We start from the raw sequence: 27,771 nt of genomic DNA on the forward strand, positions 1-27,771 counted from the left end.
AATGGATATGGTTAGAAGTATGATGAGCAATTCTTCTTTACCCAAATTCTTGTGGATGTATGCATTAAAGACTGCCATGTATTTGCTAAATAGAATTCCTAGTAAAGCTGTTCCAAAAACTCCTTTTGAGTTATAGACTAATAGGAAACCCAGTTTACGGCATTTACATGTTTGGGGTTGCCCAGCAGAAGCAAGAATATTTAATCCACAAGAAAAGAAATTAGATTCTCGAACAGTGAGTGACTATTTTATTGGCTATCCAGAGAAGTCTAAAGGGTATATTTTTTATTGTCCAAACCATAGTCCAAGAATTGTAGAAACTGGTAATGCAAAATTCTTTGAAAATGGTGAAGTTAGTAGGAGTGAAAATCATCAAAATGTAGAAATAAAGGAAATTAAAGTTAATGTTCCTATACATGTTAGTGTTCCTTTATCTACACCTACTCAAAGAGTTGTTCCAACTATTGTTGAACACATTAATAGTGATGAACAAAATTTGAATGATAATGCTCCCAATGAGGAAACTAACTCACAAATATCAGAAAGAAATGAGTCTCAAGAAATACCATTGAGGAGATCTCAAAGGGAAAGAAAGTCAGCTATTCCAAGCTATTATGAGACTTATTTACAAGAAGAAGATATTGGAATATCTAAAGATCCAGTTTTATTTACACAAGCCATAAATAGTGATGATTCAGAAAAATGGATTGATGCCATAAAAGAAGAGTTAAAATCCATGGAAGATAACAAAGTTGGGGATATTGTTGCATTGCCAGAAGGTGCTAAATGCATTGGTTGTAAATGGGTCTTTAAAGTTAAGCGAGACTCAAAAGGCAATGTTGAACGATATAAAGTTAGACTTGTTGCTAAGGGATTTACTCAAAAGAATGGTGTTGATTATAAAGAAACATTTTCACCTGTTTCTAAGAAAGATTCATTGCGTATCATTATGGCACTTGTGGCTCATTATGACTTAGAGTTATATCAAATGGATGTAAAAACTGCCTTTCTGAATGGTAATCTTGATGAAGAAGTTTATATGGATCAACCTGAAGGTTTTCCAACTGAAGGAAAAGGTCGTATGGTGTGTAAACTTAAGAAATCAATATATGGACTAAAACAAGCCTCACGACAATGGTATATTAAGTTTAATAATACCATTCTTTCTTTCGGTTTTGAAGAAAATGTTGTTGATGTATGCATATACCGAAAGGTCAGTGGGAGTAAGTTTATCTTTCTAGTCTTATATGTTGATGATATTTTGCTTGCAACAAATAATTTGGGAATGTTGCGTGAGACTAAAGAATACCTTTCTAAAAACTTTGAAATGAAAGATATGGGAGAGGCATCCTATGTGATAGGAATTGAAATTTTTCGTGATAAATCACAAGGATTGTTAGGATTGTCTCAAAAGGCCTATATAAATAAAGTTCTAGAGAGGTTCAACATGGAAAAGTGTTCCGCAGGAATTGCACCAATTCAAAAAGGGGACAAATTTAGTCTTATGCAATGCCCAAAAAATGACATAGAACGGAAGCGAATGGAAGGAATTCCATATAGTTCTGTAGTGGGAAGTCTTATGTATGTGCAAACTTGCACAAGACCGGACATTAGCTTTGCAGTAGGAATGCTTGGAAGGTATCAAAGTAATCCTGGAATGGATCATTGGAAAGCTGCAAAGAAGGTTTTAAGATATCTTCAAGGTACAAAGAATTATATGCTCATGTACAAAAGGTCTAGCCAATTAGAAGTAATTGGTTACTCAGATTCAGATTTTGGTGGATGTGTTGACACAAGAAAGTCTACATTTGGCTACTTATTCTTATTTGGAAAAGCTGCCATATCATGGAAAAGCTCCAAACAAAGTGTTGTGGCAACATCTACTATGGAGGCAGAATTTGTAGCATGTTTTGAAGCTACAAATCAAGCTTTATGGCTGCGAAATTTTATTTCAGGACTTGGCATTGTTGACTCAATTGCTAGGCCATTGAAAATTTATTGTGATAATTCTGCAGCAGTATTTTTCTCCAAGAATGATAGATACTCTAAGGGTGCCAAGCATATGGAAATAAAGTATTTTGGCGTTAAGGAGGAAGTTCGGAAACAAAGAGTGTCCATAGAACATGTTAGAACAGAACTTATGATTGCTGATCCATTGACTAAAGGATTGCAACCAAAGACATTTAAGGAACATGTACATAGAATGGGTCGTGGTTCTTCTGAATGATGCTAACACTCTGAGCTCACTATTTTTATTTATGTGTTTTCTGAACATTGATAGTTTGTTGTTTCTAGTTAAAGTAATATTATTGTATGAGTTATAACATAATGATCTAGAAACTTTATGGGACCGATATAAAATTGTGTTATTTATGTAGCTTGTGTAGTAAGATGCTAGTGGTTGTAGTATATGGAAAGAAATGTGTTTCATATTAAATGCATGACTGCCATAACTCACACAAAGTATTTTACCATATTAAAGCAATTATGTAACGTGTGAAAAATATGATTACACTTAGGCCAAGTGGGAGAATGTTAGAAGTTTATTGTAATTTAAACTTCTATTGTGGCCTAATTGTAATTATTTATAAATCATTAATGACTTAATCTCATCCGTTAATGCTAATGTTTGATGGACGCATTAGATTTAAAGATTATAACACATATAAAAAATGGTCCTCTCTCTGCCTCAAGACACACGACGTTTTATAGTTTCTACTCACTGAAAATACTGTGAAACTGCCATCCTGATGAACGTCTGAAGGAAAGGAAAGGGAGAGAAACCAGTGTTGGAGATCAACTCTACTGCAACTAAAATTCTGCAAAATCAATCTTAAAGTTCAACTCTACCGTAATCAGGACTTGTTATGGCAACCAATCCAGGTATGAAAATCACAACTTTTAAGATCCTAATTAATGCTTCCGCTAAAATAAGTTTACATCTTTTAGTTACATTACAACATTTCAAATTGATGATAATTCTTGCATTGTGTTAATTTGTTTGATTTTAATTGGATCATCAAATCATGCATTTGATGCAGGAAATGATGGAAATCATGAAGCTCCAAGAACTGCTAAAGTGAAGCCAATTCAAGATGAAACTCTCCCACCGGTGGATGAAGTAAAAGAAATCTTTGAGGTATATATACTTGTTTCTTTTATATTTCTTTCATTTATTTACTCTTTTGATTTGCTACGTGTTTACATATGATGGATTATTATTGCCTTCTTACTGCAAAATACATGCATAAATGAGATTGTGTAGATCAAATAGAATATGACTATTAGTATATTTATTCTTTGTAAATTAGTTCTTATGTATGTTGGTGGGGCACCTCTCTAGAATATGTGATTATTAGCATATTTATTCTTTGTAAATTAGCATTTTTTTTGTTGTTATTTAACTTTTGAGTTTGTATTTTGATAAGATTATAAGACTTTGGTTGATGATATTTTATGTAATGCTTTAAATTTAGAAGACATTTTAAGGTTTATATAGACTATATTAATATTTTAAGGTGTTTATTTATAATTTTTATTATTTTGTTATAAAACGGTTTTTTCAGTTGAATTCTGATTAAACCGGTTAGACCAATAAACCATTAAACTAATAGCTAGAATGGTTCAATAGTCGGTCCGGTTTTCAAAACCTTCATTTTGGCCTAATCTCCATTTTTAAAAACAAACATTTGAACCCTCCTAAAATTAAGATTTTTACGAAATGTTTTTTTTAAGTGATTTTTTTATTTTTTAAAAAATTAAAAATAATTATATATATATATATATATATATATATATTTCATATAAAAATATCTTTTATTTAATAATTATATTTGATTGAAATAATATAAAAATATTTTTTATTTATGATATTAAAATATTTTTAAATAAAAAATATTTTAAAAAATACAAATTATAATTTTATAAAAAATGTTTGTTCAATATTTTTATTTTTATAACTAAAATTTTGTCAAATATATTTAAAAAAAAAATATCTTTTTCTACCCGTTTAATGACACCATAAACAATTTTTTAAACTTAGTCTCTGAAATCCCCTTCCTCCGATAAACCCTCAGTCCCTCACCAATCCGTTGCCTCCCAGTGCGCCGTCGCCGTCATCGTCATCGTCACCGTCGGCGTCGCCACCCCATCTTCTCAGACGCAGAACCAGTTGCCAGTTGTCCGCCGTTCCTTCTTCTCACACGGCAGAACCGGTTGCATGAAGTTGTTGCTCCTTCACCGATTGTTGCCACTCCTTCACCGGTCGCCAATTCGTCTCCGCTCCGCCACTCCTCTGGCCTCTTTTCTGTGCTTCCTTTCCATCGTCGGCGCCGTTCCTGGTAAGTGTTTTTTCCTTTTATTTTGTGTGTGATTTTGAACTCTGAAAAACAGAGTTCATGTGAAATGTGTGTTGCTTTTTTCTGTTTATATTGTTATACATAGAGTACTTAATATTTTTGTTTTTTAATTTTCAGATTACATAGGATAGCAATTTAATAAAAATTTTAAATTGAGTTTTAGGATTAGAGAGGAGTTGTGGAGAATAAGGCATTGCAATAGAACGATAAGAATTTAATTTTTGTTTTTTATTAAAAATAAACTACCTATTTTTGGTTATTGTACTCTATCCATTGGTCTATGATGTTGAACAATGAGACTCTTATCTGTCAAATTCTTTTAAATTATTGTAAACAAACAGCAACAATGATAATGGTGATGGTGATGTGGGAAGGGGAAGGGTTGTGGTGTGGTGTGAAGAAGAAACGATGACATTTGCTTATTATGCAGGGGTCTATTAGTCTCAAAAAGCCAAACCATTTTGTTTAAATGTTCATTCCATCCTTTGATCATTTTGTTAACAGGCCATGTCAGCTGTCACCATTTACTAACCGGTTCCAGGGAATAAATTGTCTAACACTATAACATCTTTGATGGTTAGGGAACCGATCTGACATTTCCATATCATTGAAAGAGGTTTAGTCATTCGAAAAAATGGTGAGAGATTGGAATGTGTATTTACTCTTGATATTAAAAGGTTTCTTTGTTCGCAAATCTGTTAAAGTTGAAACAAGTTTTTTGTTTGTAAAATGGTTCAAACTGTAACCTTTTTCCGTTGTTAACTACGTCAGGGAAAACAAAAGCAATTACAATCTTGTTGAGCCACAAGATGCATGGTGAAGGTGCACCTGTTTGAGCCATGCTACCAATAGCAACTGCATTGCACCCAAACACCCAAAGCTTTGAACAACACTACCGGAACCTTTGCAACACGCTCCTGTCCCTCACCTATTCTCGCTCCCTTCCAAAGGGGCTTCAGCTCCACGCCCATATCCTTAAGACTGGCCTCAATTCCATTCCTCTCCTCTCGCATCACCTTATTAACTTCTACTCGAAAACTTGCCTCCCCCACTTCTCCCACAAAGTGTTTGACGAAAGTCCCCATAGAACCTCCACCACATGGAGCTCCTTAATCTCTTCTTTCGCCCAAAACGAACTCCCATTGCTTGCTCTACACTCATTTCGCCGCATGATCCTTAATGGGATCCGTCCAGATGACCACACCTTCCCCAGTGCCACCAAGTCGTGTGCCATATTGGGCAATCCCCACATCGGGGAATCAGTGCATTGTCTCGCCCTCAAGACTTGGTATGTGGTTGATGTGTTTGTTGGGAGTTCCATTGTTGATATGTATGCCAAGTGTGGCAAAATTTGGTGTGCGAGAAAGGTTTTCGACGAAATGCCCGAACGAAATGTTGTTTCTTGGAGTGGGATGATATATGGGTATGCGCAGATAGGTGAGGATGAGGAGGCTCTCGGATTGTTTAAGAGGGTGATGGGTGAGAAAGATGTTGGGGTTAATGATTTTACTTTGTCTAGTGTTTTAAGGGTTTGTGGAGGCTCCACATTGCTTGAGTTGGGGAAGCAAGTACATGGATTGTGCTTTAAGACAAGCTTTAATTCATCGTGTTTTGTGGGGAGTTCATTGATTTCTTTGTACTCTAAGTGTGGGGTTGTGGAAGGAGCTTACCAGGTTTTTGAGGAGGTGAAGGATAGAAACCTTGGCATGTGGAATGCAATGCTGATTGCATGTGCTCAGCATGCCCATACAAGTAAAACATTTGAGCTTTTCATGGAGATGGAGAGTCTTGGGATGAAGCCTAATTTCATAACTTTTTTGTGCATGCTCTATGCTTGCAGCCACACTGGGTTGGTTGAGGAGGGCCAGTATTACTTTGAGATGATGAGAGGCTATGGCATTGAACCAGGGGCACAACATTACTCCACATTGGTGGATTTGCTTGGCCGTGCCGGGAAGTTGCAGGAAGCAGTTCAGGTGGTTCAAGAGATGCCTATGCATCCAACAGAATCTGTCTGGGGAGCTTTGTTGACAGGTTGTAGAATACATGGGAACACTGAATTGGCATCCTACGTGGCTGATAGACTTTTTGAGTTGGGCTCATTGAGCTCAGGCGTTCATGTATTGCTCTCTAATGCTTATGCTGCTGCTGGTAGATGGGAGGAAGCGGCAAGGGCAAGGAAGATGCTGAGGGATCAAGGAATAAAGAAGGAAACTGGTTTGAGTTGGGTGGAGGAAGGGAATAAAGTTCACACATTTGCCGCCGGGGATAGGTCTCATGCAAAGACCACGGAAATCTATAAGAAGTTGGAGGAGTTAGGAGAAGAAATGGAGAAGGCTGGTTATGTTGCAGACACATCTTTTGTGCTGAAAGAGGTGGGAGGCGAAGAGAAGAATGAGACTATAAGGTATCATAGTGAAAGGTTGGCCATAGCATTTGGCCTCATTACTTTCCCGAAGGAGCGACCAATCATAGTGATGAAGAATCTGCGTGTCTGTGGCGATTGCCACACTGCAATCAAGTACATTAGCAAGTGCAGTGGGAGGGTGATCATTGTGAGGGACAATAACAGGTTCCACCGATTTGAGGATGGGAAATGCACTTGTGGAGATTATTGGTGATCATAATGATGCTGAGTGACATTAGAATACTGATAACAAAATTGGAGCAGTTCAAGACTATAATTCATCGTTCTTGATGAACCGTCTTGTTGTTTGAACATTTTCATCCTTTAGTGGTAAGTTTCCTCTTTGCTTGAGAACATTACCATCCAGCTTAGTTCCAAAGGATCTATGTAGCAGCGTCCAGCGGTTTCCGATTTTTGATTGCATGGAGTCATGGACAAGACAGCAATTGTATGCTGTAGATTGATCAAATGTTTCCTTTACTATTATTATTTTTACTCCTCAATTTCGCTGATCAGATTCATAAATTCACTTGAAATCAATTAATTACTCTGCCATTTCAATAGTTTACAGCTTCTTAGCAATTGTTATCAATTGTCTTAGTAATCAACAAAAAGTCTCGGCATGAATGAATCATTCAACTACTCATACAATTACCTTTACATAGCATACTATTTGCATCCTTATTCAACTACTCATGTACTTCTCTCTTCTGTGGTTGGACAGAGCAGTGGATAGTGGATACTCAGGTATGATATTCAGGCTTCCATACCCTAGTCTAGCTACTTTTTGCATTAATTGTAAGAAATAAGAAATTTGCCTATTGTCTTATTGACCACTTTCTTTATCAAACCTTCCTTAGTCGTTTTATTCATAGGATTGGACCATAAATATTTTCAATGTAGTTAAGCCAAAGTCTGTTTCACGCTTAATATGTTCTACTATTAGATACAATTTCTAATAATGATATTCCAATTGATTTACAAAAAGGTTAAAAATAAGTATCTGGTTTATAATAAATTCAAATATTCCTCAATTATTTGTTATCACATAATTGTACATGTCCAAGAATCTGTTAGTTAAGATAGGATTTTTATCATCTTTCTGTTATTAAATTTTTTGTATATTTTATTTGTTTTCATTTCCTTCTAAGCTATGCATTGTGGCCAGCATCTCTATATATGTGTATAATTTCTTTTCATCAATTATTGCATCTATATTCTTTGCGTCTTCTTTGCTCTTTTATGGTATCAGAGCTCCACTCAGGGGGTCTGCTGATACCTTCACCATGGTAAAAAACACTACGCACATCTACTCCTTCTACACCTGGCAGCAGTGTTCTCACTGACCCAGTCTTCTTCTGCACTCATCCTACTAAGACTCTGTCCACATGTCATCCCAGATATTTGGGTTGTCCATGGTTTGTCGCGCAAGGCACAATGCCCTCCGTTAACACCGATGCTGTCGTGCCTCATTCTTCTGTCAGTGCCGCCGTCATGACATGTCTTGCTCGGTGTTTAACTTCCAATACAAAGGGTGACCTACAAGTACATGAGCCTTATTTTACACCAACCCAACAACAAGCTCTCTTGTACCTCTGAAAACTAATGTTTCTAACTCTTTGGACACCACCAAGCCCACAAAACCATCTTGCTTCTCGATCAGATCCATCAGAGGCCAAGTTTGGTAGTCCATTTTCACAAATCAATCATGTATATTCTTTTAATATTTCTGATTTCATTACACATAATTGTTTTTCAGTTTCTTCAATAATGGTTCATGAATTATTGATTCTGGTGCCATATATCACATAACTTCTTCACTAAAATGTTTTCACACTTATCATAAAATATCCTGTTTATTTTCATCTTTCAAGTAGTTGTGATAGAAACAGGTTTGGCTTGGTTTATAGGAGGAAAGGTACGGAGTTGATGGGATGATTTTCACTGCTTAATTCCTAATTGTTGCAGACTGGCTGTTTGTTGGTCCTTTTAAACTAGTTTAGCAGGTTTAGGAGCAGTAGTGCTAGGCCTAGCTGCTGCCTATAAATGCTAGAGGTTAGTTAGTTTTCAGTTAGTTAGAAAATTCTGTAAAAGTGTGTTATTTCAGGAGATGAAAATTCTCTCTAGTAATTGAGGAAAACTCTGCACGCCAATAGGGATTGTGATTTACAATCCCTAGTTCATCAATAAAACCCCCTAATTTTGCTAGTTCCTTGATCCTATCAAATTGTCATGTTATTCTTGGTGCTGTTGCTTTCTCACAATCTCACCTAAACTCATTCTCATGTCATTCATGTTATTCTCGTTTTAAAGTTAATATTCATGTTATCTCCACTCTCCCTTGTCAATTACTATTTTCGGATGCATTTTGCAAATTACAGGATGCGAGATTGTTGAGGACAATTGGTTTGGCTAAACAAAAGGAAGGATTATATTATCTCATTGTGAATGCTATGAAGGACAAACCCACAACCACATTAGGTCCCAACTTATTAAATAATGCCATTACCACACCAATGAAACAAAAATATATGGTATGATAGGTTAAGACATTTATCTGGAAAACGTTTGAACTTACTTTATGTGCAATTTCCATTCATCTCTGGTCAAAATGTGGAACCTTGGGATGTTTATTACCTAGCAGAGTAAAAGAAATTGCTTTTTTCCCTTGACTGTTACTAATGCTTTCCAAATTTTCTATTTAATTCATTTGGACATATAGGGTCCTTTTCTTTTTCCCCAAAATTTCCATTCATGGCTGAGTATTTTGTTTTACAGTTGTTGAATGATTTTAATTGATACACTTTGGTAACTTTGTAAAAATCAAAAGCGGATGTTCGAATTGATGTCCAAAACTTTTATATATTTCATCATTCAAAACTTTTATATACAAAATCACTATCATGCTTCTCATTATTGTTTGTTACAGCAACATTTCAGGTTCTGGCGGTGGAAAAGAGCAAAAGATGTACAATGCATGATGAGTTGGGACAGGGTAGCCGGTAGCGTCTCCGCAAGATGTCTGTTGACATTCGCAATGAGGGTTCTCCAACTGATTGGATTTCCGATGAAATTCTTGCACAACTCAGGGAGTATTGGGCTATGGAGGAATACGGAGATACGAAGTCCAAGTTCAAGTCCAACGCAGAAGAGTCGTTGCACACTTGTGGCTCCATTACGTATGTGGCCACAACAAAAAAATGGTACGTGACATATAATTAATCGGTCTTAAACATTATTATGTTCTTCATCTACATAATTCATGTGTATGTGGTTTTTTGTTTTTGATTTGATATCAAATGACTTCAATTCTCTTGTTAACCGTATGTGCAAGTGGCTTAATAGGTCCTCTGAGAAGACTCACATAAGTTTAATATCTCATGTTTTACATTAACTATATATAACTATCTATCTAGCTAATTCTTTTATATTTTTTCTATATCTGTCAGGACGCTTTGAGGAGAACATGGCGAAAGCCACCGATGAACGTGCCACACAAATTGCTGCAAGGGTCATAGAATCGCCCTCGATTTGAGAGGAGGTGGGGACACAGACGGTTGGTGTATGAATTTGGATGTGTCAACACTCAACACCACTACTACACCACGATTCTATGATGCAGCTGGGACACCAGATGACCTATGCATCGCCAATGAACCGGAATTGGAGCAGCACAGGACGAGGTATGAAGAGATGGAGGCACGCTACCATTAAGAGTGGGACGAGTGGAGGCAGACTCATCAGAGACAGCTAGAGGAGATCACTCGCCTCCAGCACATGGTTGACACACAATATGAAGAGTTCACTGATTTGAAGAGCGCCAGATGTCAGATCTACAACTTAATGCAATCGATGCAGAATTGCAGAGGCAGAGCGGCTCTTCCAGCAATGTTCCTATGCCCCTTCCACCTTCTTTCATGCCCACCGGTGCCTCACAGTTGCTGCAAGCCGGCGATCCACTACCACCACCACCACCTTGATGCCTTGGCCATTGGTAAAAAGTGATAGCCTTGTAGTGTTACTCCATTATTTTTCATATATGGATGTTTAGTTGAGTTTTGATAAGCCTATTTTACAATAGTTTTTTGGTTTGTAAACAGTTTATTATTAAATGTTAGTATGTTACGTACTAAGTAAAGAGTGTTTCACTTCTTATTAATTAAATAAAATAATAAATGTTAATTTTCAGTTTATTATATTTTATATTAATGGTTCAGATTTATATTTTTAGGTTTTAGAATGTTTTATGTTTTGTTTCTCTTTCTTGTTACCTTTAATAGTGAGTTAATTTTAAAAGAACGATGTACTTTTTATTTTCTCTAGAGTATATTAACAGGTGCATATGTGATTAAATACTTAAAAGTTAAAATATGTCAAATGCTCTATATGTGTCACATGTAAGATTCTTGTACATCAATGACAATAAGAAAATTTTACTAACAAGAACAAAATAATATGCAAAAATAATTTTAAAAAATCAACATGAATATATTTACCTATTTAAAATTTAAAATATATTAATCAAATTTCTAATAATTTAAATAACCCATCAAAAAATATATTAATTTAAAAGTATTTTTTCTCATATTATTATTATTATTATTATTATTATTATTATTATTATTATTATTAATGCCTTTTTAGGTATAGACAATCAAATATTTATTTTCTTATTAAGTGATTATTCAACAATTTTTTTTTCCATTTAATTTGCATAGTTGATGATATTCTATAATATCTATAGTAGAAGTTTTTCCAACTTAAACAATTATTTTATGTAAGACCAAAACTAATTAAATAAAAAATACAAATAAATAAATGATAATTTTTTTTTATCTCAATCAATTTCTAAGAAAAATTACAAATAATTTCATTTTTGTTTGACCAGCTAAATTTGGCTTTGGGTGATTAATCAATTGACTTGTTTTACAAAACTTATTATTATTATTATTATTATTATTATTATTATTATTATTATTATTATTATTATTATATTTGAGTAAATTTGATATTTTTTTTTCATTTTCAATATTAGATTAACTTTAGATACTACAATATTTTTTATTTATATTATATTGATTTTTAATAACATAGTTTTTCTCACATAAATAAAGTTTCTTTACGTGTGAATTTAAACACATTATTACAATAGAAACATTATTATTAACTTTAAGTGTGAATTTAAAGTTTAATGGGGCAAATGCTCCCCACTTACTTGAGTAAGTCCGTACTTGTCAGATAATACTATTTGTAAATCAAATTTGTATTGTAAATAAATAGATACATAATAATCTTATTAGGTCAATTTTTTATAAAAAGGAATATATAAATTGTTAGTAGACTTGTTAAAAGATATTTCCCTTAACTGTGGGTTACGGTGGAAATCGGGTGATGAGAAATAATTTGAATTTTTTGGTGATATTATGGTCAAAGATTTTATCTTGTTAGAAAATTGTTTACTTTGAAGGAACTAGTCAGTTTTCTTAATAAATAGTGAATCCAATCCCTTGAACACTTTGTACGGCATTTATGGGTTATATAAATAGAAAAATTAATTAATAATATTATTAGGAGTTACAAAATGAAAATTAAACACGCAATTAGTGCATTGTTATTGTTGATCTGCCACAATATAACAAGATTAATGGGAGTTTGGGTACGTTTGGAAGAGAAAAAGAGATAAGGCAACGTTTGTTTTGAGGTACTCAGATAAAGATTAAGAAACTGAGACTCAGTATTATGTTTGTTAGTTTAGAGACGGATATTAAAATTTCTGTCTTTATTCCTAAAATTTTAATTTTCTATTTCAGTCTCCAAAAAGTAGGAACACAGGGGACTAAAATTTTTAGAGATAGGAACTGAAACTTTAATAACATTTTATACTTAAAATATTTTTATTACAGTTAATTAATTCCAATTTTACTCTTTGTACAAATTAAATTAGAGTTTCATTCTTATTTCAATTTTTGTCTTTCACTTTGTACCAAACAGAATATTGATATTTATTTCAATATCTGTCTCTTAGTCTCTATCTCTCCGTCTCAGTCTTTTCATTTCTGTCTCTCTACCAAACGCTACCTAAGAGACTAAAATTGAGAGACAGAGACTAAAATAAATTTTAGTATTGTATTTGGTATAAAGTAAGAGATAAAAACTAAAATAAAAATGAAGTTCTAATTTAATTTGTACAAAAAATAAAAATAAAATTAATTAATTAAAATTAAAATATATATTTTATATATAAAATATTATTAAAATTTCAGGTTTGATTTTAAAAAATTTCAATTCTCTATATTTTTGCTTTAATGCTACTTTTGAGATCATTAAGCAAAATAAACTCAACTCAAATTGAAGTACGTACGTACTTAATTATTCACTATTGAAAACGAACTTAGATTAAATTAATTAATTATTTTATTCTTCCTAATAATCTGGATTCATATCTTGAAACGAAGACTTATTATATACATATAGAGGGATCAAGAAGCAGTTTCTAGGTAGGTGAGGGGCGATTGGGTTTCAAGTCACTTCATTTTGATCTATTCAATAATAATAATCTTCTCATTTTGTTATTATTATTATTATAGCTTTTATTATTCAATTCAAACTGCATGAAAAGTCAAGCAAAACGTTTCCTCCTCCAAACCCTATATATATGTTATAGATACTGCATTTTCTTCTTCATCACATCCATTATATTTCACAAACTCAAACTAACTTTCATGTATATTATTTGAAAGTATTTTCCAATTTCGTTGCCTTCCAAATTCAGCATATAATACCACATACAAATTAAAGTGCACTAGTTATTAATATTTTGTTACATTCTTTTTTTTTTGGAGATATGATTTTCTCTTATAGGAGGATACTATTAATAGCCATTGTGATTATGTTGGTAATTTTGGTTGCAACTCCTAAATTTGGAGAAGCATGGAGGCCATTGAAAGAAGAAGATTATGGGATTTTTATGCAAATGCTTCCAAAAGCATCTCCAAACCCATCAAAGGGGGATCCAACTAAATCATAATAATGAGCATGTGAAGCTAATTAATTAACTATTGGGATTTGTTAATTAGTTCAGCTCCAAATTTAATTGATGTCTATCTCTCTATATGGAGCTGAGTAATTCTTCTAATGTTCTTAGAATTAGAATTGGAATTTTTTTTTTCATTCCCATGAAAAATTGCAAATAGATACATATATTCAATTGTAAGGACACCACAACACAAAATTTGTATTTAACATTCTTTCATTATTGAATACATACATTATTTTATTGAATAATTAATGCCGTTATTTATTATTATTATTATTATTATTATTATTATTATTATTATTATTATTATTATTTACATTTTATTTTTGAAATAAAAAGTTATACTACAGATATATATATTAAGCTTAATCTCAATGATTATATATTGGTGTATGTGCTTGTTCCTAGAGTCATGGTTTTGTCTATTACTTGCTGTACTTTAAATTTATCCATTGTATATGTTATATGCTTGATTATTATTAGTTGATTAGCTTTCGAAGTACTATATATGATATTTTAAACCTTTATTGGTTTATTTTATTATAGTGACATAATAATTAATAAAAACTAAAATAATAAATAATAAATTAAAATAATATATATTTTTATAGTAGATAAAAGATAATTTAATAAAGAATTAATTACGATAAAAAATAGTCATAATATAAATTTAATAAAATAATTAAAAAGTAAATTGCATAGAGCTACTACTAGAATGAAGATATATTTATATAGTTTCATCAGATTCATACTCTAGAGCAAGGTTATTATTCACATAAAGAAAAAGAATTTAATTCTAATAATGTACTGTTATTACAAAATATTTTTACATGCATGCATATATCTAATAATTACATAATATCACATCATTAAAAATAACAAAAATATTTGATAATTAAAATAAATTAACTAAAAACAGTTAAAATTTATCTTATTTAATATTTATTAATTATCACGATAATTAATAAATATAAAATAAAATAAATTTTAATCTTTTTTTAATAATTATCTTTTATGTTGATTACATAAATAATCATAAAAAAGATGATTGAATACTGTTACATCAAAATTAAACTGAAAGAAAAATGTCAGGTAATCGACCATTTTTTTTTTCTTACGATTGAGCTAACATACACTAGCTAATTCTTCATTTTTAGCACTCTCCATTAAATATTATAACTATAAATTAAAAAAAAAAAACAAAGGAACAACTTTGTGTAATATATATATACCCCACTGTATCAGGTGCCATGCTATACGATAATGCATACAAGAAGTATACGTAGTTCAATATCGGGGGGATTAAGATACGGGAGCATGATATTGATCATGTTTTGACTTTTTTTTTTTTATTCCTTAAAAAATTAAATGTAGACTCGTTAATGTTTACTCGTTCAAAGGGAAGAAAAAGGTTTTCAACCAAAAAGAATTATATAACATGTTCTTCGTTAAAATGACGACCCGCAAGATATAGCTAAGTGACACTTAAAATATAAAGCTACATATATTTAGTGTTTAATTAATATGCACAGACAGAATAAAATTATTTTTATTATAAATCAATTAAAATAAAATATTTAAATAATTGTTAAAATAATAGGTAATGAAAAAGTTGACTTGAACAATTTATTTATTTATATTCGATTCGATGAGATCATTTTACTTATTAAATCGAATTATATATAAATGTAATTTTTGTAATATAATTAAATTAATAAAAAATTAATTAATAAAAAATTTTCACATCCAAAATAAAAAAAACCGTATATTAAAAGAAATTAACAAACGGTTTATATTATTATCCCTCCATATTTATTTTCATATATATCAATATAATTAATAATTTATTAAACTTTTTGTTTTAATTAGGACTAATTAAACAATATATCAACCATGCTATATATATACAAAATTAAAAATAAATAATTTATATAAAAACACATATAAATATATATATATATATATTTAATCACTAATTTTTATGTGTTCAACGTAACCTCAAATGACATAGTCTTCTCATACTCATCTATGAGATAGTCTTCTCATACTCATCTAAAGGTTGCGAGTTCGAACCCAGTCTTAATTAAAAAAATATATATAATATACATAATATTTTTACTACCTATATATTAATACAAATCCATATTATTTGGTGGTTGACTAACATCTAATTAACAACATAATTAAACAAGTCGTTTTCATGTGTGTAAACCAAGTTTGCAGCAGTATTTGAATTTTGATTCGTTCTAACTTCTAACTTGTAATTGTCATTGTCAATAACCATCACTTTATTTCTTCAGAACTCAACCATGTTACTCAGTCAAGCTAAACGAGTTTTCTTTAAAACCACTGAAATATGGTCAAAGTCAAAATCCCATCAGCAAAGAATTATATATCATTATCACACTCTATATATAAATACACATACAACATTATTATTAATCTCACCATTTTTATCATTTCTAGTTTCTAGCTAATTAACATAGCTAAGGGAACTTGAAAAGCATTATTATCTCATACAATTAAACTAAATTAATTAGATACAACATATTCTTAATGGGTTTATTATCTTATAATCCTAGTAGGAGGTTCATTTTGATGATTCTAGTGATCATCTTCATCATAATGGTAGCTGCTTCTTCTTCTCAATTTGGAGCAGAATGCAGACCATTATTACAAGATGGAGGATCAAGGAGGGAATTCAATGGGATTCTTTTACAGATGCTTCCTCGGGGGCCGTCGAGGCGGTCGGGACCCGACCCGATTCATCCTTAACCTCAAGCAAGTGGTTTTGTATATGGATCGGAGTTCTTTAATTTTTCATCTGCCAAATTATTGAACTAGTTAGCTAGCAAGAGTATGGCTATAATAACTCTTTGTATTCTTTTTGTCAACATTTCTTTACTTAAGATTCTTTGTTATTTAACAATTCTAGAAAGTATATTTATAAAAACATCAGAAAAAATATACAAAATTTTAAAATAAAACTGAATGGAATCTTATATATATATATATATACTTATGTATGTATTGTTTGTTGCTCTTCTTGTTCCTTTGATTATTCAGACATAATTATGAATAATATAATATGTGATGTGGATTGACACACTACACCGCATCTGGCAGATAGCAGCGGTTATGTATAGAATTAGCAGCGGTTTTTAACCACTGCCAAACGAATATCAGCGGTTGATAAATTCGCTGAAAGATACACTACAAGAAAAATGCTTATTTGTAAAAAAAAATATTTTTACAAAACGTCAAAATTTTAAAACAAAAGTTTTTTGTAACAAAAAAAGGGGTCCATTGCATTAAGTCCCGTTACAAAAAATTTTTGTAACGAAAAATGGAATTATTACAATTCAGTACCATATTTTGTAACAATTTTTTCTGATACAAAAAACCAGAAATCGTTACAAAAGTGATAACAAATTTTGATTTTGAAAGCATTTTTCGTGACAGTCAATTTTTTTCCTATCAAAAAGTTTTGTTATAAAGTATAACATAATTTTGTAACATTTTTTTTCTTTAGTTACGAAAGCAAATTAATTATTTTGTAACTTTTTTTTATTACAAATTACATGCATAATTTACTAAATTATTTTTTAAATTAACTAATATATTAACGATTTTAATAAACAAGTTTACATGTATATAATATGCAAAAACATACATAAGTCAAACAAGATCCTTTTAGCTAAAATTGTCTTGAAACAAAATAACATTAGCTAGTGAGTACATTGATTAGTTCAACCAAAATATAAAAGTTCTAACATAAAAGTTCAACCAAAACATAAAAGTTCTAACATAGATTAGTGTCTCTATGCATCAAAACATTCTTGAACCCTCAAGGTAGCATATGGTCACGATTTCAGCACTCCTGTAAATAAGAAAAACCGAAACAAAAAAGTTAGAAACAAGATATAACACTAATTATAATTTTTTCACTAAGTTTTTTCCACTAACTTACAGGAATGGTGATTAATTTGCCTTCAGGGCTCCACACAGCCTGCAAGTTTTTTCTTTCCTTTTGCAAAGAATGCAAATCTCTCTTGTACTTCCCCAATCTCAATCTATGTTGCACCAACAGAAAATTCAATATAGTATCAAGCTTATATTCTATCCTTTAACTCCCCTCCCTATAAACTCCCATATACCGCATATTGCAGTAATTTATCCCTCAAGAAACCCAGTCCAACATATTTCTCCCCAAAAAATAGATAAACCCAATTATAACATTACAAAAATTCTGCTCCATGACACCATGAACACAAGATCAAACATGCAAAATAACATAATGTAAACTCTAATAATGCTTTTCATGCTTTTACACTCACAAAGTTTCATACAAAGAAAGTGAGATTCATGTCAAAACACCAAATTATAGCATAAAAGACAAAGCACCATATCTCTTTTACTTTACTTTGCATTTTTAGTTCTAGCCATGTTTCAAAACATGACAAAGCATTCCCTAACCATAGCCACACCAGATTTTTCTCCTTCAACGCTGCTCCCAAAATACTCTTATGAAATCTTGCATCTGAAAAAAGAGACAGTGGACATTTTTTATGACCTCTCCACACAAAATACAATTTGAGAACTCTTCCAAAATAATGTCAAGTCTAGCCAACTTTTTTCTTGTACTGAGTTTTTCATGCAAAACAAAATATATATACTAGACTTTATTTAAAGTTAAAAATATGTAGATAAATTAGGAACAAGATGTGAAAGATAATATTACAAACTATCAAAAGAAAAATAATATGTTATTCTCAGTAACAATTATTTATCATAAAGCAGCATAATATAGGGACAAGATGTAAAGTTTCATAATGCATACTTAATAAAGGAAAAGAAAGCTAAGAAACACACAAGTTAACATGTCTGCAATATCAAAGTCCTTTCAGGTAAACAAATAATGAAATCATTCCCCTCCCTCAAACAAAAGCTCTTTATCACTTGGTGCAAAGAAGCCAAAGTGGGATGATTGACAGAAACATAAATGAGAATGGAAATAAGAATAAGATGAACCACATAATTTGATTCTTCTCATATTTTTACAGAATCATACTATAAAGTTTCATAAGACAGATTTGACATGTGATGACAATAAAATCGATCATCTCACAATTATAACAATATATAATATATGTTGATTACTTATCTACTAACTTAATAATAAATTTGAAATTCAAGATCATCTTTAGAGTTAGGACAAAAGAAAAACTCGGACAACAAGATAATGGCTCACTTCCTACACGCACAGATGCACTAGGCCAAATCTGATCAAGCTAAACACAATACTAAATAAACACAACAAGAACAATTTCATAATTAAATAAAAAAATACAACATGTGAATAACAAGAACAGTTCCATAATTACTGTACAACAAAATAATCTAAATTACTCATAATAGAAAAACCTAAAAAAATCATTACTCATAATAATAACAGTTCAATAATGTTCACTATTCATCATCAGTAATAAACTCATTCTTCAGAATGGCATGAATTAGAGCTTGTAGCCAAAAAGTTCAGAAGAAATCAAAGTTATGGTCTTTAAATCACAAAAGAAATTTCATCCCCAAAAATTAAAATTAATAAGAAACTTGATATTAAAATGGAAAAAGAAGGGTTTTCGGGGTTTACACACTCAAAGGCTGCTTCTCCCTGCTGGCGGCATCACGGCTTCGGCGACGGTGGTTGGGCGGTAGTGGAGCCTCGGCGATAACGGTCTCATCCTTCGCGGCACGGTTTTTCTATCACGGTGTCTCCTCTCTCAACGACGGTCTCTCCCCTGGCTCGGCAAGACAACGGCGAAACGGGAAGCTCCTTGCATGCGGCAGTCTGGCGGCTTGAACAGCGACGATGGTGGCTGGGCGCGACGACGACTCCTCTAACAGCAGGCTCGTGGCAGGCACGACGCGCTCTCTCTCTCTCTCTCTCTCTCTCTCTCTCTCTCTCTCTCTCTCTCTCTCTCTCTCTCTCTCTCTCTCTCTCTCTCCTTGGCACTTGCCCGACAACGCCTTCTCTCCTTTGGGTGTGACACGATGGTGCGGCGACAGTGATGTCTGCCAACGTCGTCCTCCCCTCCTTCCCCTCTCATTCTCTTCTTCCTCTTTCCCAGTTTTTCCTATTTCTGTTTCCCTTTCTCTTACTTTCCTTTTCGTTGGACAAATGTGTTTTGGGAAGGGGGGTTGGCGGCTAGGTTTAGAGGGTGGAGTGAGAGAGAGTTGTATTAGGATTAATGTTTAGATAATTTAAGTATTTTTAATAAAAATGGGGGTAGTATAGTAATTAAAAATTAATTTTAATTTAATAATAATTATATAAAAATATTATTTAACTATAAAATCTCAAAGTATTTTTAAATAAATACACTAATTTTAAGAATTAGAGAAAATTAAGTTATTTATTTTTAAACTATTATTTTGTTATTAATTTATAAATTTTTTTAAATAAATATTAATTAAAATAAAATCAGAGATAATCAAATTAATTTTTTTATTTATAAAAATTAAAGTATTGAATTTAAAAATTTTAAATATTTAAATTAAATTATATAAATTTTTTTATATTTTTTAAAATATTAACATTTTAAATTATAAATAAAAAATATCCTGTTTAATATAAAAATATCTAAAAATTCATTTTGAATAAATATAATAAATCATAAATGATTTATTATTTAATTTTTAAAATATTTTTAAACTCAAAGTATCATTAATTTGACTTAAATATTTTTAGTAAAATAAATTTTTTAAATATAAAATCTTAAATAATATAATAAATCATAAATAACTCATTATGTTAATTTTTAAAAATTCAAAATTTTATTTTTAATATGTTGAAACAAAAATTTTTATTAATTATAAAATCTTTGAATTTTATGACAAATAAATAACTTGTTACAAAAATATTGTATTTTATGACAAATTAATTTCTTGTTACAAAATATTTAGAGCTTTTGAGACAAATAGATATTTTGTTACAAAATATTTTAAATTTTTGCAACAATATAATCTTTTGTTACAAAACATTATAACATTTTGCAACAAAACAACGATTCGATACAAAAGCCAACATAATTTATAACAAAAAGAATCATGTTGTTACAAAATATTCTTATTTTGCAACAATAACTAATTATTGTTACAAAAAAATCATAATTTGTAATAATTTAAATTTGATACAAATTTTTTGTTACAAATGTTTCATTTTCTTGTAGTGATAGTGTGCGGCTAAACCCTTAGCAGCGGTTATTAGTAACCGCTGGTACAACCGCTGCTAAATGATTTTTTGCAGCGGTTTCATCCGCTACTAAATCGTGAAAATATGATTTAAGAAAGATTGCAGCGGTTGTCAACTGCTGCAAAATGCCATACGTTTACTAATCCTGTTATGAATATAGCAGCGGATTTAAAACCGCTGCCAAATATCGAGTAACACTTTTTTTTTTTTTAAAAAAATCAGAATTTATTTTAAAATATAACAACTCTTTTATTCTTTATATGTTCATCCACTCAATTGCGTTAATTTATTAAAATAACCAACAGCCAATCCAAAAATAACATACAAAACAAAACATAATTAATTTTGCAAAGGTGAATCATTATAATGATAATTTGCATCTAGTGCATCCATTACTGTAAACTACAAATAAAGTCAAAAAAATAAAAAACTACAAATAAATATCTCAAAAGTCATTATAAAAGTAAATAATAAAAGGGTATTCCGCTTCCTACACTGATAAGTTAAATCATTAGTGCCCACACATCATCTTGAATGGGATGAGGTTGGTGCACCTCTCAAAGAATCCAAATCCGCAGCTATTTCAAGTGGCAAATTACCTACTCACTGCTGGATTACGTATGTCAACAAAATTTTCATTGTCTGTATTTTTGCCTTCCTTCAGCTGCCTCTGTCTCCATTCTCTGTCTCTTTGCCTTTTCCTTTGCTGTTGCTACCTTGAATTCTGCTGCCTCGGCCTTGAGTTTCACAATCTCCATCTGATACTCCTCAATCTGTACACCGTAGTCCGACTGCTCTGGAATGTTACGAAAACACCGACTCGGACATGTACCAATACCGAGTCCACGAACTCTTCCTGGGTGCTCCTTGCCAAGCACTTGTGCAAGGGAATCATTCTGTGAAAATTTCTTGCTAGAGGGGTCTTGGCTCTCAATAAGTTCAATTGCTTTCTGCAAACATGTGAGGTCCGGATTTACACTAATCTAAATTCAATGATAGTAATTGCAAAGGGAAATTTGAAAAAGTAAGGAACATAATTTACCCCCAACCAAACCCGCTTCTTCATTCATATAATTTCTATTCTTTTTTTTATAACTCATGGTCCATCCCTCTCCTCTCCCAATAGGCCTTCCCTGTCGTTGCTCCTATAACAATCATCAACACACATTTTTATTAAAGACAACACTGTATCACCAGACACACGTCAATATTCTTAAACTGAAGTTAAATTAATTACTTCTTCGTGTCTCTTTCTTGCCATCGTTTTAAAACCTTCGGTGTGTGTGTATTGTTGCTTTAAACGATTAACGGCATTTTTTCTACACTTCTCCTACACACAAAACGAAAAAAATAAATGTTATCGGGATAAATTACTACACTGTTAATGATTTGCCAAATCAGCCTTGAGGGTACAACTTCAGAAAACAAAACAAAATGATAAGGTGATGAACTTTTGGGTAGTGATTTATCCACTATCACAATAAATTCAGTATAGTTAGGAGTAATTCATTACCATTTAAAATCCCATACAATGACATTTCAACTACATATTTGTTACCTTCGTGTCATCGTCCAACCGATATTGAAAAAACTTTTTCCAGTGATTTGCCTCTATTCCTACTGGCTTACACCTGATGTTTTCTTCAAAAGTTAGTTCTTCGTCATAAACCTTATGGAACAAATGATTTCTTGAATTCCTCCAGCAGCTTCCTATTCTTTGTACAATTCCCCGCTTTATCCACCCTCTTTTATCGTCCTCATAGTGGAAGACTCGCTACAAGTAGTTCAGATCAAACGACAACATATAATAATTAATTAAACACAAAAAATACCTTGAGTGTCGTATAAAAAATATGTTTAATGCGCAAAAATGGCAACAAAATATTCATACTTCACAGATAATATATAAACTTTTAATCCAGCTTTGACTTCTCTTAAAAAATTACGAAAAAAAGGAAAATTAAACACATTTATTTGAATTGGTACATGTGTTTCCTAATAAAATTATGATATAATATGTTAATGAATTTAATTTTTATATAATATCAATATAAATGAGTTTTAGAATTTGTTGCTACAATAGTTAAACAAAAATGTTATTTTTTATTTGTACGTTAAAATTAACCATTAAAATTAGCCACCAATATATTTATATATAAATACATATGTGATTTAATTTATTTCAATGTATATGTATTTTTTTTACAGCATATATTTTATGAATAAAATTCTATATTATCTAAGCAAAATATTTAACTAAGTCTAACCAAATTGTTATAACCGCTTTTCAAATTACGCACATTTTCCTTCCACTACAAGAAATTATCAGAATAACAACTGATTTAGTGACTGATATTTCTTAAAAATCAGTTGCTATTAGCTTAGCGACCAATTTTAGTAGTCACTAAAACCTTAGTTGCTAAATTCAAAATAGTGACTGATGTTGGTCGCGACGATTTTAGCAACCGGTTTTCACTAACGCCACCTGAGCAATACTAAATAATTTCGGTCGCTAACAAGATCGGTCGCTAAATAGTAATCAATATTTCGGTCACTAAATCGGTCGTTGCGTTATTCAGTCGCTAAATGGAGACCAATATTTTGGTTGCTAAATCGGTCGCTAAATTAGTCGCTAATAGCTAATTTCAAAATTGGTCGCTAAATCGGTCACTATTGTTGCTTTCTAATTACAAATTTTAACTAAATTTTGCATATATCACTATTGAAACTTAATTTTTAAATATAATTCTAATTCAACAAAATATATAAATAATAAAAAATAGATAACTGTTTATTAGGATCAAATGCCAACAATTATTGAAAATCAAAATGAAGGCAAAAGTGAAATCGTATAAAAATGAACTGGAAAATGGATTCTAATGCAAATAAATTTATATTTATGTCTACTACATATATATATTGAAAAAAAATGAAGGCAGAAACAAATTCACACAAATACAACAAATTTATATTTATGTATACTATATATATGTGATGCTGCTTATCTTTGATTACTGATGCTCACCTTTTCAGCTTCCTCCTCCTTTCTTCTTCTTTCTCATCACCACAATGTGACAGTTGCTTCAATGTCAGGTCTATTTTGTTACTGTACACTTCTTCTATTCCTCACCATAAATCCTCTGAAATAATAAGAGCAAACAATGAATAAAAGCAAATCACATATTGAAGATAGATTATAATTAAGACTGAAACAGAAATAACAAACCATGAAAACAGTTTCCATAATGATCAATGGGGTAATCCTATTCCTTATCATTGGTTGTAAAATCGGTCGCTAAATAAAAAGATAGTGACCGATTTTGTAACCAACAATCCCAAGGGTTACTTCCTCAATTCGGTTACTAATTCAGTCGCTAATTTAAAAAATAGTGACCATTTTAGCAACCAACTTTGTGTTATTCATATAACAAATTTATCGGTCGCTATTAGTGATCGATTTCTTTGGTCACTAAAATCGGTCGCTAAATATAATTTTAGCGACCGATTTTTTTTCTAGTCCTAGAAATCCTATATCAATAGCTAAATCACTCGCTATTAGCAACCACTTTTTTCGGTCGCTAAAATCGGTCGCTATTTTGGTAATTTCTTGTAATGTTCTCTATTTCCTTCTCCTTCTCCTTCTCCTGCTCCTCCTTCTCTTCCTCATCCTCTTCTTTCTCTTTCTCTTCTTCTTACTAACATCTTAGTTTCTATTTTTTCTTCTCTTCTTTTTTTTCTTTCGTTATCATCGTCACCACCATCGTCACTACCTTTTCCTCTTTCTCTTCCTCTTCCCTTTCTTCATTCGTTTCTCCTCCTCCTCCTTCATCATCATCATCATCATCGTCGTCATCATCATCATCATCATCATCATCATATTGTCATCGTCATCATCATTATCGCCATCGTCATCTTCTTTGTCATTATCATCGTTATTATTATCATTATCATTGAATTTTTGTTATATTAATGACGTTGTTTGATCCAAAATTAATTTGGATGTATTTTTTTCATGATTCAGTCTTGTTTGTATGCTTGTTTTCGAATTGAGTTTGTGTATCACATTCATTAAGTAATTTCGGTGTAAAAACTAAGAAATTTATGTGTATTTGTTAAGAAATTTTGGTGTATTTTCATTCTGATATATTATATATAATTCAAAACTCAACCCAACGATGAGGGGTCCAACCCTTCCTTTTTCAAGGTGAAGGAAAATATTATCTATAAACATGACCAAAAAGCACACAATTTATCCGATTATTCTTGCACATTAACTTGCTATTCATGAGATATCGCAGTACTAAAGTGTTAATTATTCCAATAACTACTTGCGTTAGGCCATGATAAATGATTCTAGGTCTTGCAAAAAATGCAGCATTGAAAAAAAAAATACTTTTTGTGCTTTTGTAGCAAAATTTTGGTATAAAATCTAAGAAATTTATGTATATTTGTTAATAAATTTCGGTGTATTTTTATTATGATAAGTACTGTATAATTCAAAATTCTTCCTCTTCCTCTTCCTCCTTCTTATCTTTATGCTGTTTCTTCTTCTTCTTTTCATCATCATCTTCATTTTTTATTATTCTTTTTCTTTTTATTTTACCTTCTTAAGTTTTTTTCTTGTTTTACTCTTTTAACAAGAATAAAAATAATGAACCTATACTCATTCAACTAAAAGAAATAAAGAAAAAAAGAAGAAAAAATATAGCATTAAAGAAGATATTTTTGTACTTTTGCAACAAAGTTTCAATGTAAAACTAAAAAATTTATGTGTATTTGTTAAGAAATTTCGATATATTTTTATTCTAATAAGTTTTGCATAATTCGAAACCCTTTATCCTCCTTATTTTCCGCTTCTTCTTCACTATCTTCTTTTTTTCTTATTTATCTTTTCTTTCTTATTTTACCTTCTTAAGTTTTTTCTTATTTTACTCTATTAACAAGAATAAAAAAAATCAAACAAAGAAGAAGAAGAAACACATAATGCTACAAAATTACTAGGAAGAAGATGAACCTACATTCATTCAACTAAAAGAAAGAAAGAAATAAAAAAAAGAAAAAATGCAGCATTAAAGAAGACATTTTTGTACTTTTATAGCAAAGTTTCAGTGTAAAAACTAAGAAATTTATGTGTATTTGTTAAGAAATTTTAGTATATTTTTATTCAGATAAGTTCTCCATAATTCAAAATTCTTCCTCCTTCTGATCTTTTTCTTTTTTTATTTTTTTTATTCATTTTTTCCTTCTTATTTTACCTTTTTAAGTTTTTTCTTATTTTACTCTCTTAACATACAAGAATAAAACAAAAAAATCAAACAAAGAAGAAGAAAAAATACATAATGCTGTAAAATTACTAGGAAGAGGATGAACCTACATTCAGTCAACCAAAAGAAAGAAATAAATAAGGAAAAAAAAGGAAGAAGAAAAAGTATAGCATTAAGGAAGACATTTTTGTGTTTTTGTGACAAAATTTCGGTGTAAAAACTAAGAAATTTATGTGTATTTATTAAAAAATTTTGTTATATTTTTATTCTAATAAGTTCTGCATAATTCAAAACTCTTCCTCTTCCTTCTCTTATTATTTTGCTGCTTTTTGTTCATCATCTTCTTCTTATTGTTCTTATTTCATTTTTTTATAATTCTTTTTGTTTCATTCTCTTAAGAGAAATAAACAAAAATCAATGCTGCAAAATTAATAGAAAGAAAAGGAAGAAAAGAAAAAACACAGCAACAATATATAGTAGCAATAAAAGAATGACAATGGAGAAAAAATACGCGAAGAATAAGAAGGAATGCGATGAAAAAGAAGGTGGAATTCGAAGAAGAGGGAGGAAGAATGCGAAGAAAAAGGAACGCGAAAACGAAGAAGGATATGTTTGTGTTTGTGAAGCGCATGTGTACATGTTGCGTGTAATGAAAGTGATTTTTGTTGAGTTTGGGCTAACTTAGTTGGATTTGGTTGGCAAAAATACTTAGATGGGTAATAGAACAGATATTTTATACTGATTACTAATTTTGATGGACGATTTTGGTGTATACGTGATATAGTCATTAATTAGAATAAGTAAATAACCTATGATGCACGGACACTGACACGGACACAGGACACGCCGACACGCGAATCTTAAAATCTTATAAGTCACGGGGACATACACATATAAAATATAAAGTATTTTTTAGATAAAGCGTAATGATATTTTGATATTTTATTGATATTAAAATATAAATTAATTTTTTAATTATTTTTAATATCTTATTTTAATTATATCAAGTATTTAAAATATTTTTTGTTTTAATAAATAATAATATATACTATATCTAAATTTATTTCAAGAATATATGTTAAGAATAAGACTGGACACGTGATGATATTTAGGTGTGTCCAAGCGTGTCCGGTAAAGAATTTTTTATTTTATATTAAAACACGTTTTGGACATAATAGACACGCGTGTCGGATGAGTGTCGGTAAGTGTCGTATCTGAAATGTGTCCGACACAAGAACATGACAATTTAGCGAAGTGTCCGTACTTCATAGTAAATAACTAATATTTAAATCACTAATTAAAAAAGTAAAGACAATAATTCAATAAATCAAAATTATGTATCAAAATATTTATTATTTATTTATTTATTAATATTCAAAGAGAACCCGCGAAGACGATGCGTGAGTATGAAAAAGAAAGAGTGATTTGAGAACAAGAAATTAAGAACCACAAAA

At 30.9% G+C, this 27,771-nt stretch overlaps 1 protein-coding gene across 13 annotated transcripts; it reads left to right on the top strand.

Moving 5' to 3' along the window:
- The first annotated feature begins 4,051 nt into the window (after positions 1-4,051).
- On the top strand, positions 4,052-10,900 carry LOC130961846 (putative pentatricopeptide repeat-containing protein At5g52630). 13 transcript variants are annotated; one of them, XM_057887883.1, is made up of 7 exons: positions 4,052-4,340; positions 4,863-4,995; positions 5,130-7,213; positions 7,490-7,512; positions 9,147-9,299; positions 9,695-9,968; positions 10,215-10,900. In XM_057887883.1, exon 3 carries the CDS (start codon positions 5,198-5,200, stop codon positions 6,977-6,979), a length of 1,782 nt encoding a protein of 593 aa, XP_057743866.1. In that variant the 5' UTR covers positions 4,052-4,340; positions 4,863-4,995; positions 5,130-5,197; the 3' UTR covers positions 6,980-7,213; positions 7,490-7,512; positions 9,147-9,299; positions 9,695-9,968; positions 10,215-10,900. The 13 variants fall into 13 exon arrangements, with proteins under 13 accessions (XP_057743866.1, XP_057743865.1, XP_057743855.1 ...); XM_057887882.1 differs by having other exon boundaries at positions 5,130-7,095; positions 8,018-9,299; XM_057887872.1 differs by having other exon boundaries at positions 5,130-7,095.
- The last annotated feature ends 16,871 nt before the right edge of the window (positions 10,901-27,771 follow it).

The sequence above is a fragment of the Arachis stenosperma genome, chromosome 2 (genome assembly GCF_014773155.1).
Source record: "Arachis stenosperma cultivar V10309 chromosome 2, arast.V10309.gnm1.PFL2, whole genome shotgun sequence".
Lineage (NCBI taxonomy): Eukaryota > Viridiplantae > Streptophyta > Magnoliopsida > Fabales > Fabaceae > Arachis > Arachis stenosperma.